Consider the following 19,637-nt stretch of genomic DNA (forward strand, 5'->3'; position numbering starts at 1 on the left):
AACGAAGACTTCTTTTGATAGGTGAAATGAGATGTCGTTCAGCATCAAACTTCCAATGCTATCAAATAAAAATTCGGGGTGGCACCTGGTGTGGCCAATCAGATGTCAGGGACACTCTTCTGGCTCCGCCACTGCTCTGCTTGCCTGCTGCATAACGTGGTTTAATTACGTGCATTCTTGCGTGCATTCAAAAACAGATTAAAAAAAAACAAGTTATTTCAAGTCTTTTAACTCAAGTCACAAGTAAGTCTCAAGTCATGAATGTCAAGTCAAAGTCAAGTCGAGTCTTTTTTTAATATTTGTCAAGCAAGTCTCAAATTTGAGACTTAAGTCTGACTCAAGTCAAGTCATATGACTCGAGTCCCCCATCTCTGGCTGGCAGAATAAAAAAAGTGAACTGCTAAAGAATCAAAATCCAGGGAAAATGACAAAACAGCTTGGCAAATGACAGAACACATGAAAACCGATCACATACGTTGCAACATGGCTGAAACGAAATTTGTTTTATAAACATGAATAACAAGATAATAAAACATCTAAATCACAATTAAAATTATAAAAAAGAAACAATAAAACGCATTCATCAGTGTCCAAACCTTTGAATACACAAAAAGTATTATATTGTTTATTATTATTATTATTATTATTATTATTATTATTATTATTATTATTATTATTATTATAAAAACACTCCCTGACACATATAAAGGAAACATAGTACACATTTCTGAAGCATAATTATAATCAATATTCTTTGTATATTATTCTTGTATATCTTCATACTTTCAGGGGACTATATATACAGTAGTGTGTGTGTTTTATAACATTAAGAAAAAAGTTTTGATTGATTAAATGAATTGTCATCCAGAGTATATATTTATATTTTCTAAATATCTAAGTGACATAAACTACAGGATAATGTTAATACAGTCAACATTAATTGTTTAAGACACATTTTTGAATTACCAGCAAATCTTTTTGAAAACAATCTTTTGTTGTTGTTTTTTTGTTGTGGATTACTGCTTTTAGATTAATGGTCACAAAATACAATATATAATAAAATAAACTGTAAAGAGTAAGTTACCTCATCTTATTTATTATTGTTTACTTAGTGATCTGAAGAACAAGGAAAGGTTTAGCAAGGAATATTTTACTTTTATTTTTGTTTTCTTTGTCTCTGCGTTTGTGTGTGGGTGTGTACTGTATGTGTGTGTTTTTGTGTGGGTGTTAGTGTGTGTCTCAAACATCTCAACAATTATATCTAATCATACCCTGGATGACACAGAAACCATTATATCTGTTTAGTATGTTTTGAGCACTAAATCTAAATCGGGCTCTAAACTGACTTACTTTTTACAGTTTATTCCTTTATTCCTTTGCATACACAAAAAGTATTATATTGTTGTTTATAATAACAATATTAATATTATTATTATTATTATTATTATTATTATTAATAATAATAATAATAATAATAATAATAATAATAATAATAATAACAATAACAGACTTAACACACTTAACTGTGTTAAGCCATGAGGTGCTGAATTATTCCAGTGGACCACAAACTGTAACAATAACCATAATACAGAGTTGTGCAGTTTGGGTAAAGGGCTCAGTTTAAATTTTCATGAAAATATGGGGGATTTACTTAAATAAATTTTAATTACTAATGTAGATTTATGTTTGTTTGTTTCTCAGGTTCAACCATATCAGGGAATTTGGACAGATGACACAGCCCTAAATGCAATTGCTCTTCACTGCTCTAAACCCATTGGCCCCAGCGGTATTGTTGGGAGCTACTCAACTATTAGTTCTGCTGTAGGAAGGTAAAAACACACACACATTGTGTACGTGCACATACAAAAAAAAATTAGGCATACATGTACTGAATATTATATACATAGATAAAAGACTTTCAAGACCTGCATAAGATACAAAATTATTCAGTGTCAGAATTCAAAATAGAAGATCTTAGCCCATATTGTACATTTAAACATTAAACATACATTTAAAACATAAGCTGTTGAGTTATTTATTTAATATTTTGCATTTTTTCAACACAACAACAACAATATATACCTATAACAAATAATAATATTTATTAGTAGTAGTAGTAGAAGTAGAGGTAGTGATAGTGTTGGTGTTAGTATTAACTGTTGTTTTTTATAGCTGGGGGTTTTGGACACAGCCTCTTTGGTGCTGTAGTGGAGTACTGAAAGCTTTCCAGCTGCAAGTACAGAGTTATCAGTGATGGTTCATTGATGATAGTGCTGCTAACAACATAAGGTAATTAGTAACTCACAATAAACCACACATGCAATATCATCTCAAATTACTATCAAAAAGCTAATAGGTTTGATGAAGCTGATACTCACTAATCATTTGATCTGTAACTATAATTAGGTAATGCTTCACACATGTATCTTTTTAAATGTATTACTTGAATAAAAAGTTATAAGTGATGATTTGATGGCTTGTCAACATGTCAGAGCCCTAGTCATGTGTTTAAAAAAGAAATTTGAATGAAAAGAATTATAGGAAATGTATTTATAACATAAAACTCTAGGTTCCAATGCTCTGGAAGCCAGGTGTTACAAGGTGCTGGTATGAACTGGGGAACCTGGGGTTCCTGGAGCTCACTTTGTGGTGGAACTGGGATTTGTGGCATCCGAACAAGAGTGGAGTCACCTCAGGGCATATTGGATGACACCAGTCTTAATGATGTGAACTTCTATTGCTGCTACTGAGGTACAATTTTAACCAAATCTGGATCACAAAAGGAAAAACATTTGCAATGTTTTCTATTCATATGGCTGCAGAAAAAGGAAATTGACACATTCAACTCATGTTGATATTTTCCTGTTTTTCAGAATGAATTTACGAGACAAGAACACAAACGAAAACAACTACAACTAAACATTCTCTTTATATCTCATGAAATCTGACATGCGAGTGAATTATAGGATAATGACATTAATAATCACAAAAATGTACTCACTGATGATTTAGTTAGTTTTGTTAAACTGTTCTTCTGTGCTTTAATGGAATTCTGTTTTGAATTACTCAATAAAATAAAAATGCTCTTCAAACATGTTCTTAAGAGTTTTTTGTCTTCATTTGAAATATTTATTGTTCTGTATAAAGAGCTTATCAGCCATGTAATCCTAAGTAGTATGTTCAAATATTTTTTTTCTGTAGTAAGGTTCTTTAAAATAGAATATTCCTGTAATGATATAGAAAACAAGATCAGAATTTGTTTTAAAAATTAAAAACCATTTAAAAAAATACTCAAATAATTAAATTAAATTATATTATGGAAGAAAAAGCATCTTGGCATAGTCTTACATTCATTGGTTTTCCATGTGAGGATGAAAGTTTTTTAAATCTCTTTTCAAAAATACTTACAAATTAGGCCAAAAAAATGTATATCTGACTATCAACAACATTGATGTTGTCGTTCATATTGATGATTATTTAACCATTTTTTAGGCCAGATAAAATGTTCTGGATAAAATGTTCTATTTCCCTGTTGGTGTCCAGCCTTATTTCATACTTCTTTATAATGATTGCTTTACTTGCCATAAGGTAGGATATCGTTTATGGTATCTCCTTAACTGGAGTAACCATTTAAAATACAAAGAATGTTCATAAGATGTTCCCACTGAGTCTTTAAAGGCACCGTATTCAGCCCATGTCAGGAATGTGTATTCTTTAAAAAACTGTGGCTCAGTTTCCACACGGTAATCCAAATTTAAGATTCTTTTACTGAGGAATAAAGTACTCTGATGCTTGTGCTTTCAGTTTACCGTTATCTGATTACTAAGGTTTTACTGGAAAACAGCTGAGTTCATTTGTTGATTTAATAAATGACCAAAGGTAAATGACCAAAATTGGATGTTTATTTACGTTCACATATGCACATGTTGTCACGTCTGTTTGTTTACGGGAACAGGAGGAATTTAGGCAACCAATAGCATTGTACAGAAGTGACAGCATATAAGCAGTCTTGGCGTGTTTTCAGTTTAGAATAGAATTTGGTTACGTTTTTTGAAAAAGGAAGATTCTGACAAGCTAAAAACCTGACTTTTTTTTTTAATCTAGGTTATCTAGAAGAGGTCTATTAATCATGGTGTTTGTGAGCAGTATTGTTTTGCCTCTGTTTGTTCTCATGAGTGTCAGCAATGGACAGATAGTTGAGAGGACGTATTCCGGCAAGATTGAAGTTAGTAACGGAATGGGCTGGGGCTCATGGGGATATCGAGATATGTGTCCCTATGGAACCTATGCTACAGGATTTAGTCTCAAAGTAAGTAATTTTGCTGGATTATTTATAAATCATTCTAATTTTGCTGAATTAAATATGTATAAGAATTATTCATTTATAAACTGTTTTATACTTGAGTACCCTCTCTCTCTTGTTGGAGGACACAACAGGCAAATAGATTGGATTTAAACTTTCAAAATTAGTCATTAATCAGATTAATAGCCCAATGTCTTAACGACTGTACCACACATGTCCCTACATGTCGTTATCTTTTCCTTTTCTTTCTCCATGTCTGTGTGTCATTCTTATGGAGCTAAATCTCTTCTTCTCTCTCTTTCCTACATATATAATACTTAAATAAAATATGAATATTAACTTTAGTAATATGTTTTACTTGTCATCTAGGTTGAAGCATCACAAGGAGATGGCGATGACACAGCTCTAAATGGAATTGCCCTTCGCTGCACTAAACCCATGGGCTCTACAAGGGATCCTCAGGGTTATTCAACAGTCCTATCTGATGCTGGCAGGTAAAGAGTCACATGCAAACAAAATCCATGGTTTTACATTAAATACTTTGATGATGCTTTTATCCAAAAAAGGCTTTCATCAATGGCCCAACAGTTGTACTTGTGCAATACCAGGATTTACACAATCACATCCAGTGGTGAATGGAATTCAGATCTATTTAAGAGTCAGCAATTGCCTAATGAGAATAATTGGATAAGGGGTCAGCAATTTTCACTGTCAAAACAAGTGCAAATAATAAAATAATTTAAAGCTGTAATAGGCAAAAATATTTGTGGCTAAGATGAGAGGACCCCATCCATTAGCCTCCATCCCTGCTACAGCATAGCTGACATACTCTGTGTTCACACCTCACATAATCTTAAGCTTTAATATAATGTCAATCATCTAAGCATGCTCAGTCCTAAATTTCTAGCCAGCTATTAATGTCTTTTCTTTTCTTTAAGCTGGGGAACTTGGACACAGAACATTTGGTGCTCAAAAGGTGTGCTGCAGTCATTTCAACTGCGTGTTGAATCCAGTCAAGGACGTGGTGATGATACTGCTGCTAACAACATAAGGTGACCAATAACTCATTATTAATGAATAAATATTAATTAATTATGAAAAGGAACTGTAAAGAAGGCTGTATAAATAAATGCTTATAACTGTGTTTATAATTTGTTTATAGTGCTTTGGAAGTAATTTTATAAACTGTGAATATTGCTTAGCGATTTTTGTTTATATATATATATATATTTTGGTTTATATATATATATATATATATATATATATATATATACATATATATATATATATATATATGTATATATATATATATATAAATTACACAGCTTTTCAGCTTTTTGCATAAATATTATTTATAAATATTAATAAATAATAAATAAAATATTATTTATTTCTGATTTTTAAAGATGTTGTAGCAGTTTTCATCTGCAGTGACTTTCATGAATAGAAGTAGCTTCAAGGAATAGTGCAAAGTGCTTTCTTATATAATAAATTTAAAAAATGTAAAAACTTCTAGGTTCACATGCACTGGAGGGGAAATGCTGACCGGCAGCGGCATGGACTGGGGACAATGGGGTGGATGGAGTCAAAAATGTGTTGGAACAGGAATTTGCGGAATCCAAACAAAAATAGAGTCACCACAGGGTTCAGGAGACGACACTTCTCTTAATGACGTCATCTTTTTCTGCTGCGAATAAGGTTTGATGGGGCAATGTCGTAAAATGATTTCCATTAAAATTTATTTTGGAAAAAATGCATTTGTGTCATTCATAAGATTAAAAAAAACATATATAAATAAATTACACATTTACAGCTTTTTGCAGACACCATCATCCAGACCAACTTACAATTACAAACTTACAATTTTTATCTTTATATAACTCAGCCTTTGAGGGCTTTTTGTTTTAAACAGTTGCAGAGGAAGTCACATTTGTGTTGCTCTGCTTAGATTTGAAAACAATACATTTTCTTTTCAAATCAAATCAAATTTTATTTGTCACATACACATACATACATACAAGGTACGATATGCAGTGAAATGCTTTATGCAACTGTCTGGTGTAAGAATAAAGAATATAAAAAAAGTATAAAAAAGCAAAAAATAAAATGAGAGTAAAATAATAAGAAAGTATAAACTATATAAGAAAACTATTTAAGAAAACTATATAAAGACTATATAAAAATATGAAATATATGGAGAATATGAAGAAATAATGTATATACATATACATAAATATACATATACATATACATAAATGTGTACGGTTTTTAAAGATTGTCCTTAAAGTGTCCAGGTGCAGTATGGTGTGCAAATAGTGTATAAAGTAATTTAACATTTGCTTGTGTAAAATTATACTAGTCTGGATCCAGTTCTTTAAGTGCTCATATCTGGCAGATTAAAAAGAAAAATACACACAATGGCTACATAGATTTGGCTTCATAAATATAATCATGATTTAAAATATATTGATCTTATTCTGTAAGGGCTTAATATTACAGTACAATAAAAATGTTGATTTACATTACAGATTTTGGTTTGTGTGTTTGATTTTCTGTCGCCTTCACAATATTTGATTGATCTGATTTTAAAAACTAGAATTTAGACATATCTGTAATCCAGGCTTGGATAAATCAGTAGCTTGGGCATTTGGGAGAAGTGAACTGACGTCATATAACTCTGCCTTAAACACACATAAATTGAACATGGTAACACTATATTTTATGTGCAACATGAGGAAAGAGTTTCTGTTTAATGTGGAGTTCAATACTTACCAGAGAAAACATGATTATGTGTAATATAAAGGTATAACAGAATTTCTCGTTCCATATAATTTCTCTTCTCAACTTCTCAACAACACTGAGTCTCAATCTCATCAAAAGTGCTTTTATTTCTCTATCGATGAATACTTTAACACTGGTTCACTAGGTTACAGCCTTAGGATACCATCAACCTAAAACTCTGTTCAGGTTTTTTTTTTCAATATATATAATACACATTGTAATATAAACCAAACAGGTAAAAAGTGCTAGTTTCTGGAAGAGGTACGGCTTCACCCGTAGTTTGAAGATAGCCAGTGGCTCAGCTGTTCAGACATGACTGGACTGAATACAACAAAAGAAGGAAATTAACACAAAATAATGCTTATATTAGACACACAGTTACTGAATTATGAATCTGTAATAATAAAATGTAGGCTGTTCAATCCTTGGGTTCTGGAACCTCTGCAGTATTATAGTAGGAGGTTTTGTTGTTATTTGTATTTTTGTAATTGAAACTCTTTTATATCAGGAAAGAGTGAGTAATTTATATCCGGTCCTCACTTGATCTGTGTTTAACTAGTGTCCTCACACTATCAGGTTTGTATCAAACATCATGAAGAGGCTCAAGAAGAAAATGCACAATTTACATAAAACAAATAGGGTTCAATAGACGAGTCCAACACACCGTTACATTTTTAACAGCATTTCATTCATAAGTTCATTCATTTATTCATTTTCTACAGCTTATCCGAACTACCTCGGGTCACGGGGAGCCTGTGCCTATCTCAGGCGTCATCAGGCATCAAGGCAGGATACACCCTGGACAGAGTGCCAACCCATCGCAGGGCACACACACACTCTCATTCACTCACGCACTCACACACACACACACACACTACGGACAATTTTTCCAGAGATGCCAATCAAACTACCATGCATGTCTTTGGACCGGGGGAGGAAACCGGAGTACCCGGAGGAAACCCCTGAGGCACGGGGAGAACATGCAAACTCCACACACACAAGGCGGAGGCAGGAATCTAACCCCCAACCCTGGAGGTGTGAAGCGAACGTGCTAACCACTAAGCCACCGTGCACCCTCATTCATAAGTTGTAATAACATAAATGTAGAGTCTAAAACTTTGGGTATCAACAAGCACTTTTTATTTTAGCATTTTTCATAGACAAAGGCAATTCTTTAATATAGTATAATATAATATATAATTCTTTAGTATAGAGAACTGAAATGTAACAGTAATAAAAGTAAAAATAAGTAGACTAGGATCGGTTGTCTTTACCCAAGCTACGATGGGAAGCTGACGAAAACAGAAGAAGGTGCTAATAAAAATGATCATTAGAATGTACATTATAAGCACTTTTTCTTGTCATGGTTTCTGTGCGAGGAGTGTGCTCAGTTTGATTTTGCCATCCATTGATGCTGTAAGGCAGGTTCCACAGTCCACAGCTGAACACCAGTCCACCGTTACCACCGGCGCTTTATGGCCCCCCAAAGACAACACACTCTCCAGACCTGCGCCCCCCTTATTCAGCTTAAGACACAAACACACACAATTATGTCAAATATTAGAAAATCAGTACATTACAACAATCCTGGAAACCCAACCCATCTATTATACAAAATAATACATATTTAAATAAATAGAATAATAATTTAAGAAACTGAGACACATTATACACATTATACTCGGTGGATTATAATTTAGAAGAACTGCAACTGCAGCACACACAATATGCACTGAAATAATGCTGATAATGACATTAAACCAAGAAATTAGAGTTTGCTAAATGAGCCTTATTTTAAATTAAAAATATGGAAACATTCTAAATAATATTAATATTAGAATTAAAGGGAACAGATTTATTATTATTACTAGTATTACTACTATTATTATTATTATTATTATTGCCAAAACAATACTATTCATAATACTAATACTATTAATAATAATAACACTAAAACTACTACTACTACTACTACTAATAATAATAATAATAATAATAATAATAATAATAATAATAATAAAGTCTGGAATGGGAAAATGAGAATCTGAACCCAAACATTTGCATATATTATGATAATAATAATGATGATGATGATGATGATTATTATTATAATATTATTATTATTAGTTTAACAGCAATACTGTTAATGATGATGATGATGATGATAGTTTTTCTGTGGGCTATTTTGTTTCACATTTGCATTCGTGGAGCTGATAAATGTGATAAAAATTAGTGTGTGCTTGTTGTGTGTGTGTTCACCCGATAGATAAGTCCTCCATAACTGGAGCAGGTGAGTACATGCTGTCCCTCTGAATCGAACGCAAAAAGTCTCCCATGTGGCACCTGGACCTGCTTATATCCACTGTAACCGGACAACACAAACGGTCCCACGGCATCCTGAGATAACGAGTACTCTGACTGTTTCACTCCAGAGCGGTGAATATTCCACTGGATGAACTAAAACACACAGAAATGCGTTTCATCAAAAATTACCTCTAAAGACTCAAAGAGAGATTGGAATTCATCTTATGGTAGTAAAGAATGACTAAACTATGGCTAAGATAGCTGAGAAATCCTTGCTAGCAGATTTTGCACACTAACCTTGCCGTCCATTCCAATGCTGAACACAGTGTTTTCATCATAGCTGAACTCAACACTATACACTTCACCATCATGAGCCTTCCAACTCATAACACTTTCATACCTCTGCATGTCTGCATGGAAGAACAGATAAGATGTGTGATGATGTAAAGGAATGGATATATAAGAAAGGCATTAATGTGCAGTATGACTGATGTGCAGTCGATAAGAAATTGATAGCAGAGACAGAGACAATGGGTCATAATCTTATGTGAAAATGCTCAACAATGGGATGGAGTCATGTGCTATAGCTGCACGTCTCAGTGGGTTTTATTCTGCTTGTAAAACACCAAGTGCTGGGGTTGATTACAATTTTTATCATTTCTTGTTCTGTTTTCTACTGTGTTGTAGCAGGTATGATTAATTAATATAGGAACGGTAATATAATAACTTTCTTTAGTGCACAGGTTTGCACAGTTATAATAATGATTGAATAATAATCTTACCGAACAGCCGTATGATGCCATCAGCAGCTCCAGTTACCAGAAGATTCCCATTGTGGTTGAACGCAATACAGTTTACAGCGACAGGCCCCGGCTCCAGTGCAAACTGCAGCTAGAAATAAAAAATAAAAATAATCAATCTCACTCTTTCTCTCCCTTTCTCACACACACTAAAATGAATTGTACAGTATATCAGAATCCCAATGTACACTAGAGCTAACAAACACTGTACAGAATTAAGTGCATCCTAGTGTCTTGACTCCAAGTACAAAAGCAGCTACACAACGCAATGGTGCAATGTACAACTTAACACCATAATAACATCAGTTTAAATGAAGGTGTATGAGCGTGAATAACCCACACAGCACTATACACCACCACTATGAACATGTTGTGATACCACAATACAGTCTACTATAGCGCAACCCCAGAATATTAGCCACATTGTTTACCTGTTGTTTGACAGTCTTGGTGTCCCAGAGCAGAAGTTGTCCGGGGACAGATTGCATCAGACGCGGCGTTGTTTCTGACATGCCACCTGAACGAGCCACAGGAGCTGCTGCTGAACACACAAACGATGTTCCACTGGGACTGCAGGCCAGTGATAGTATCCTGAAACACACAGATATATACGCACAAACACGCATTAAATAATATTTCTACAACAAAACTGCTGAATGCATGATTCTGATCAGTTATTTAACATTTTTGGAAGTGGCATTGCTTCGTAGCAGTCAGAAGTGACGCTGTAAATAGGTTTTGCAAGATTTTTGCAAGGTTATTTTATTTTACTTCAGGACTTTTACTTTTATCTTCAGGAGAAAGAAGAAAACAAGATAAGAGAAACATTTTGTCTAATTTATCAATGCTAATCTTAATAAGACTTCTCAAACATCTAACCCAGGGGTCGGCAACCATAAACACTCAAAGAGCCATTTAGACCCGTTTCCCACAGAAAAAAAAAACACAGGGAGCCACAAAACCCTTTTGACATCTAAAATGAAGATAACACAGCATATATCGTTTTTTACTTTTATGGAAAGTATAGAAATAACTGTAGTGTGTTGCATTTAAGAAATCAATGAACTGCTACCGAGTAAACGAAATTTTATTTCTGCAAGCAAACAAAAATAAATATTCAATGTCTAATTGAGTCCTCTTCGTATTCATGACATCAAAATTTAACTTGCCGGCTGCAGCAAACCAAAAATGCTTCTGCTTCTGTGTGTCGGCAGTTATGACGCATATTTTGAGTGACAAACAAATTAAACACGGTTTGTTTTAAAGTTACAATATCATCATAATCTTAGATTTTAGAATTACAGTTTTTAAAAACTAACTAACTAAAATAAAAAAAATTAAATATTTCTTTTCCAAATCTACAGGGAGCCGCAGCAGAGGGATGAAAGAGCCACTTGCGGCTCCGGATCCGCGGGTTGCCGACCCCTGACCTAACCTAACAGAACTGTCTTGCAAAAACTGTGATACTTACCGTGGATGAGCTTCACCTATAGACATTTCATACAGATTTTTCTTGGCTTCAGTATCATACAGCCTCACGGTGCCAACCCCACTGCCCAACAACAGCTGCAGAGAAAACACAATTCAACTTATTCATCAACACTGTATATATACATCTAAACCTGAACAAAAAATATGAGTAACCACAGCTGGAAGAAAGATTTCTTTCTAGATCACAAAAAACTAATTGTTATTTGATATTAGCTTAAATGCATAAAATATAAATAATGGACAAATTAGCAGCACGGCATAGCAAACAATAAATTAATTATCTAATTACTTGCAAAAAAATGAAGAATTTCAAATTCACAACTGGTAAAGAAACAATTTCTTGGTGAGCATTTTTCTCATTTGTACCTTCTGTTAGTTGTTCTACTGATATATAACAATTATGCATTCCTTCTGTCATACTAATGAAATCAACTTGGAAAGGTCTTTATTTTACCATAGATTAATGCTCTTCTTTTTGTTCCATTGGTTTCTAGGACATTTGTTTTGAATTGCTAGTATCACTACTATTAAAATTAGAATAAATTTAAATACAACTCCGTACTTATAAAAGGTCCAGATGAGAACCTTACAAGACTGAATAGTGACCACAATTATATATAAATCATTAACAATTAAGACATATATGTTCTAGATCTCTAAAGGAATTGTTTTAGGAAGAAGCCTTTATTTGTCACACATACATTACAATACAATGAAATGTCTGTCTCACACTCTGCCTTCTAGGTGCTACACATCTGCAAAACTAAGCAGAATATATAGAAATGTGAGAGAAAAGAAAGATGTTATTATATTTCTCACCAGTCTGTCTGGTTTTGTAGCCCATTCCAGTGAAAGCAGAGGAGATTTGGACATAATTGTGGCTTTTGTCTGCATAATGGGGTTGAAGGACCAAACTTTCACTACGCCATCCACATCCAGACTCGCCACCTTTCTACCCGAACTGTCTACCCTGTAGAAAAAAGTTGCGCTTTAGAGTTTAATCTTTGTTTCACAAAAATATATAAATTACACAATCAGGTTAGACCTAATGTATAAATAAAAACAAAGTGAAAAGCCAAACTAATTTCATTTCAATTCCAATTTCTAACAGTACAAAATGTGAAAAAATATAATGGGGAAGGGGGAAATACTTATTCAAAGCAGTGTATGTGTATATTTACTTAATGAACCGGAAGATCTAGGTTCCACTGTATGGATCCAAGAAACTTTATTTTCAACCGTCAGCGTTTAAGATACGGAGAAAATATCTGCAAGATGTTTTTTCTTTTTGAAATCTCCACTCACCTGCAGTGCATGATGGAAGAATGATGTTCACCATACTCTTCCTGACTTAGTTTGATGAAAGGTTGCTCAGCCACGGCCCTGCCCCCTTCAGTGCAAGTCTGTGTCTGATAGGTTGGCGAGTCTGTCACGTCACACTGGCATTCGATTTGACCCCCAGCCTCAGAAATCTCACCTTTCTTTTCAGAATTCTGTGAAATACACACACACACACACACACACACACAGTCTTTCATTTTTTTTATTATTCCCAAACCATTGTAAAGCCAGACCATTTGATCACATAGTAAATATTATCTGTCTACATATGTACATCTATATATACTGTAAATGAATAATAATGAACCTGTGCTGCTTGTTTGGAGAAAAGCTCTTTTCTCTCTTTCTCATGATCCATCTGCCTCTTTTGCCTTACACCTGTGTCTGTCGGGGGAACGACAACGGATGCCATCTTGGAATCTTTTAAGGGTGTAGGGTCCTTCATCTTCCCTAACTACAAAAAAAGTAATAATAGTAATAATAATAATAATAGTAGTAGTAATAATAATAATAATAAACCCCAAAAATACAATAATTTAAAGACCTTCAGTGTAAAAGTGTTGATAAAAAAAAAAAACAGAGGACCATCCATTTTGCATCTCCTCTAAAATTAAACCTGATTGGCCGGGGTTTCCTTCCTCCCGAGGGCAGCCTGTGTTGGGGAGGAGCTTGTTGCGCCCTGAGGTGTTCGCACCGGGGCTCTTCTGCCCTGAGGCAAAAAGGAGAAGAAATTCCTTGAAGGAGTGCTGGGGTTTACGACACGCTGGCTCGACACCAAATCCCTGCGACAAAACACACATGCATGCCTCATTCTCCTCCTCCATCCTACAGTCCACACGCAAATCTCTTTGGAGGAATAAATCAATACTCAGCCTTTAAACCGAATACAACCGAACAATAAGGCCTGTGTAAGAACCAGTGCATAAGCAGAATTACGACAGAATGGTAAGAATGTTGTATGACTTTAGAATATTAAGGAAATAAAACGATTATTGGAAATATATATATATATATATATATATATATATATATAAATAGAAACATTACTAACTCAAAATAATTATATTTACCATATTATATGTTTTATATATGTGAATGTTTAGTGGAGGAACAATGGCCAGTATTTCTTCTTTAATACAAACTAGCCCATTTGTAGTCTTGCAATATCCATGGAAAATTAAATCATGGAAACATCCAGATATTAATCTTTAAAAAGATTAGGATTATGGCTTTACAGCAGATTTGCTTGCTAGTTAGAATACGCTCTGTTTAATCCAAAAAATCAAAACAGAAAAAGAAAGAACTCACAGGAACTTTTATTCCTTGTTAAAACAATGTTAAGCATCACAGCAGGCTCTAAAACATTGAGCTCACTAACAAAATCTGTTTATTTGAATCAGTTTTCAGAGAATCTAAATCTAACTTGAATCTAAAATCTCATGCTATGTATTTCATTCAAATAAACAGACCGTTAACTTTTAACTGCAGGAAATGATTAATCATTATTTAAACAATCAATTTCTGTTTAGTTTGTTGCTGTTGTATTATATATCGTTTGTTGTATGCTTTTGTTATTATATGTACTGGTATTTACCTGTAGGACTAAATCATTACCTAATACTATTACAAGTTATTTTATTAAATAGGAGTCTAGTATTGAACTGATATAAAAGAAATGTGTTTCACTGAAACAAAATGAGGTAGATGATCCTTGTGGATAGAAAACAGGTTAGTTGTTTAATTTTGTATTGCTAAATTTTGACAAGCTACAATCACCTAAACAGGGAATACAAAAGAACATATATAATCACTGATATGATAAAGATTTCTGTAAAGACATGTTTATTTAACATTTATGAAAGGAGTCTCCAGTGTCAGCATGTTTTTTTGAGAAAAAAAAAAGTCTACGTTTTCAGATCGGGTAAACTCACTCTGTGGATTCCTCAGTAACATGACAAGCTACATTTTTTAAGCCTTGCGATGCATAATATTTCAATGAAATAATCAACATGCATCTTGATATTGTGCAAGGTTTTTGGTGGGGTGAAATTTATTACCTAACTAACTACTGCTGCTACGATAGTCACACAGTACTGTATGTGCCTCAACCAACCAAAACTCTGCCATGCTGTCAAAGATATTTTAGTGTTATAAAAAAAATAAAATCCATCGTGTTTTCATCGTGGACAGTTTCTATCATTTAACAAGATTAGTTCTGGTAACTGATTCAATTAAGACAGTTCTTGTAAGTAGACTCAAAACAGTATCCTCTGGGTAAATTGATAAAACACCACTCTGGCAATAAAACGGTTGATTCAGTTCCAAAATTCAGCCCTCACAGCTCTGTGTCTCCGAGTCGGTCCATGTGCTGAACGTAAGCAGGGAGTTTGTGATGCATCATCTCTTCTGCTTTTTTGGGCCTCGATTGTCCTTGAAGTGCAAATAACTGCGGGGGGGACGACAGTAGTACAAATTTTAATCGATAACTTACAACAAGACTTTCTACCAATCTGCCACCTGTCAGCAAGAGCAGTATTTTATTACACAAGATCACTTTTGTGATTCATTTGGATGGCCTTTATAAGGTTTCATGGTATATATACTGTATGTTTTACATTCTGAAGATAAAGATGGTTTATGACCTTAACTAGCAACAGCTAGTCGGTTTGCTAAGCTTTCCACACTCGTGATGCCTATTATTTTTAACCGATGTTGCTCCTAATATTTCAGATACTTACTATACTTGCTGTTTATTGTCTTTGAATTCAAATGCTTTTCAAGCTTCTACTATAATTAAACTGCACAAAAAAGAAAAGCTCACCAAACAGTAAATAAAATCTGAAACAGAACTAGAGTTAATGCTGGTAAATAAAATCATGATACTGTGATATTTTAGACATAGCTTTGCAGTTTTATCAATACTAAACGACCAAAAGATGACAATGAATTTTCTCTAACAGCAGCTATTCAGTATAATAAATTCCCATTCTGTATACTAAGTCCTATTCAGTATATTACAGACATAGTAAACAAATGGGGGAAAAAAGAGTAGCTGGTGAGGGAACTTAAGCAACTCTATTATGTTAAAAAATTAAAAAAATTTATTTTGGTACAGTTTAGATTGGCATCATTAATTAAGGAGTCGTATAAGGATTCTTAAAAGATATTCAGAACGATTATGGGTTTAAACAATGAATCTAACAAGGCACACCGTGACAATCATCTGTTCCAATATTGTCCTAAGTTGTTAAACACGAAAACAAAGGACATGGCTTTTGTGGATCCAATAAGTTTGGAGGTGAGAGCTGAGAGAAATAAAAAAGACGTTACCATTTGCCGCAGTTGTTCGTTCTCCTCCTGGATTCTGTTGTTTCTCTGAACTTCAGCATCAAAACTCAGAAGCACGGGCTGAGGTGAGTATATTAAGGAATATCCCAGTACTAGGCTCTAAAAGTTATTTTTTTTATTTATCGAAAAGTTCATTTCATACAAATGGAAATGTATAGAGTTTCATACCCAATCAAATTTTTTAAGTAACAATAACAGCGATCGAGAGATTTTATCCAAGTGTCCCCACCTTTTCATTGTATCAATTCATTTATGATAAGAATCTAACATTTCCTGTATATTTTCTATTTTTTATTTAATAACTTTGCTTGTAATTTTGACTTTATTTAAAAAACAGCACAAGATTGTATTTAAATATTTGTATTTGTAACAATTGTAATGTTTAAAAATATGATGTTAACTAAACCACCATCCAAATTTACAGCGTTTTCAGCTAGAACTTTCAACTTGTTCCTTCAAAACCAAGCAATTTACAGCAAGTCGGTAACGGATGCGCAACATCTCTGAAAGAAATATGTAAATAATATATATTTAATTTAATTATTATTAATAGAAAGCATTATTCTGTGTATATCAGTTATAATTCCTTGGATTTTAAGATATTGGATTTCTAGATATTAGCTAAAAGATCCATCACTAAAACATCCTTAAGTAGAGACAGAAAGGATATGCATACACCGGAAAAGAACACTGAGGAAGTTGTGGAGGGAAACGAGGAAGGTATCGGCCCACTGGCGGGAAAAATATGGAGAGAAGATCGGATTTTGTTCCGGTGTCGAAATAAATGGCAGGATGAACCAATCACGCCATTCTACCTGGCCCTGAAGTTCAAGAGCCTGCTTCTGGAAAAACTCTTGAATCTTCTCAAGATTCTTTGTCTGAGTAAAAGGAAAGGAAAAATAATAATAATAATAATAATAATAATTCTAGTAGGACTGCTATGTATACTTATGCATTGTAATTGCTTGTTAATTCGAATAACAATGGAAAAAAATAGATAAAGACACAAAAATAGAGATAAATACACTATAAGGTTAAGAGTGAAAACAAAGGAGTGGACATAATAGTACAGTGTCAGGGATTTCACTGACTTTTTTGTTTTTAAATAAAATCAATTCAACAGAAATGCAGCATCAACAAAAACGGTTTGAGAGAAATGGCAGAAATGTAATTTCATGATACAGTGATTTATCACAAAGCATGATACTGCAGATGAATAGCACAATGCTATACTGATGACAGGAGTAATGATGGTGAAAGTATAGTATATACTATATATATATTTCTCTGTGTGGAAAGTTTTTGCTCTTTGCTGTAAAACATAAAGCAGCAATCCAGTGACTAAATTTATTTAAAAAAATAATAATTCACAATTTTCAAAAGGCTTTCAGAGACAAAACACGCCGCTTTAATTCTTGCTCACAAAATGTGATCACATGCACTCTGTATTTTTTACTTCTTTGCTACAATTACATAGTTGTATGTTCAATTGAAGAAGCTGCCAAGTGCGTTACTAAAGCAATGTCAAGCTGCCTTAGTCAGCAAATACTTTAAACTGTCATAAAAGATAATCATAATATAAAAATGTAATAGCATCCTACCTGAACAGTGTACACAAGGTAGTACCGAAAGAGGCTTGTCCTTAGTTTATTAACAGTGGGTCTGTAAACATCCTCCAAACGACTGAAGAGTCTGTGATCCAGGTAGCTCCAATATTCTTTGAGTCCAGCAAGGTCATAGCTCTGAATGAACTGCTGAAGCTGCTCGATTATTTTATCCACCTGGGGTTTTGAAGCATGTAATAGTATTAGCAAGTGTGTATTAGCAATTCTGCACCACACCATGATAAAGCAGTTATCAGCAGTTATTAAAGCAGAAACAGTATTTTCAACAGGGCAAATAACTGCTCCATTTATTTGTATTTTGAGAAGATCAAAATTACAACCCAAAATATTAGCACCAGAATTGATAAAAACATCACAAATATTTCAATATGAACAATGTTTTGGGGATCCTCTTGAGTTCATTGTGCTACATGTGATTTGTTTGTTGTGATGAAATGCACAAAATTCTTAATTTATTTTCACATTATATATATATACACGTGTGTATATATATATATATATATATATATATATATATATATATATATATATATATATATGTATATATACACGTGTGTATATATACATATATATATATATACACACGTATATATATATATATATATATATATATATATATATATATATATATATATATATATATATATATATATATATATGTGTGTGTGTGTGTGTGTGTGTGTCTCTGTGGTGTGTGTAGAATGAGAGATACTTACTCTAAATCCTTTCTCTTTGTCTGATTTGATTTCAGTGTCTAGATGTTTGAGAGTGCTTGTAAATCCTCGATATATCAAATATTCCCGTACAAGATCATCTGTCCTTTCCATTGCTGATGACATCCTTACATTTGCTGCCAGTAATAAAAATAGATTAGTTGATTAGATAGATAGATCACTATCTTTATTTTAACTAAATGTTTCTTTAACATTTATGGAAGGAGTCTCCAGTTTCAGCGTATATTTAGGGGTCAGTACATTTTCTGCCTTTGAGGTTTCGAGGACAGAGAACTTTCTGGTTAACAAGCTGTACTTCTGTTTTGTTTTATTAACCTTAAATGTGTGTGAAATAGGGAAAATAGTGCGGCGTGAGGGAACGACTGTTTATTGTGCCTAGAACATACGCCAAGAACTAACTTGTCTTGGTGAACTTCCCCATCATTAAGTGTAATTAGTAACGAATAAAACAAACGACGTCTGTCATAAATAAATAGATAAATAAATAAATAGTTGCCAAATTGCTGTGGGGTCAGAAAGAATGCATGGACTTTGCTTTTATAAGACAAGAAATAATGTGGAGGTGGTAAGATTAGTGTTTTATCCTCAAGTGTTTAGTTCTGTTAAAGGTATTTTATGTCTGCAAACATCAGGTTGTCAAATAAACACAAATGCGTGAGTAACAATGAGTAATAGTTAGCAGTTAGCTAGCGAGCTAATCTAGCTATTTACACGTACAGACAATACCGTCATATACATTATCCTTATGCTTGTATTGTACCGTTTATTACACCTACCAAATAATTAAATGACAACATATTTTTGAAATACAAAGTTCAATTAATAGTTAATACATCATCTTACCGTTATAGAGCTAAGGTTTGGGGAAATCACTTCCGGTTTCCTGTTTTTGTGCGTCATGTGATTTTAC

General features: G+C 33.4%; 2 protein-coding genes across 2 annotated transcripts; one reads left to right on the forward strand and one right to left on the reverse strand.

The window, feature by feature from the left end:
• The first annotated feature begins 4,028 nt into the window (after positions 1–4,028).
• On the forward strand, positions 4,029–6,007 carry LOC132859846 (vitelline membrane outer layer protein 1-like). The gene is made up of 4 exons (XM_060890811.1): positions 4,029–4,309; positions 4,673–4,797; positions 5,242–5,355; positions 5,820–6,007. The coding sequence occupies exons 1-4, from the start codon at positions 4,130–4,132 to the stop codon at positions 5,998–6,000; spliced, it is 600 nt and encodes a 199-aa protein (XP_060746794.1). The 5' UTR covers positions 4,029–4,129; the 3' UTR covers positions 6,001–6,007.
• Positions 6,008–8,201: 2,194 nt separating this feature from the next.
• wdr91 (WD repeat domain 91) lies at positions 8,202–19,637 on the reverse strand. The gene is made up of 16 exons (XM_060890982.1): positions 19,571–19,637; positions 18,710–18,843; positions 17,970–18,149; positions 17,039–17,246; positions 16,351–16,433; positions 15,360–15,466; positions 13,637–13,802; positions 13,328–13,474; positions 12,985–13,172; positions 12,499–12,649; positions 11,660–11,754; positions 10,620–10,779; positions 10,171–10,279; positions 9,686–9,798; positions 9,344–9,541; positions 8,202–8,610 (listed from the first exon to the last, which is right to left on the reverse strand). The coding sequence occupies exons 2-16, from the start codon at positions 18,830–18,832 to the stop codon at positions 8,446–8,448; spliced, it is 2,193 nt and encodes a 730-aa protein (XP_060746965.1). The 5' UTR covers positions 18,833–18,843; positions 19,571–19,637; the 3' UTR covers positions 8,202–8,445.

This window comes from Tachysurus vachellii, chromosome 17 (assembly GCF_030014155.1).
Source record: "Tachysurus vachellii isolate PV-2020 chromosome 17, HZAU_Pvac_v1, whole genome shotgun sequence".
Lineage (NCBI taxonomy): Eukaryota > Metazoa > Chordata > Actinopteri > Siluriformes > Bagridae > Tachysurus > Tachysurus vachellii.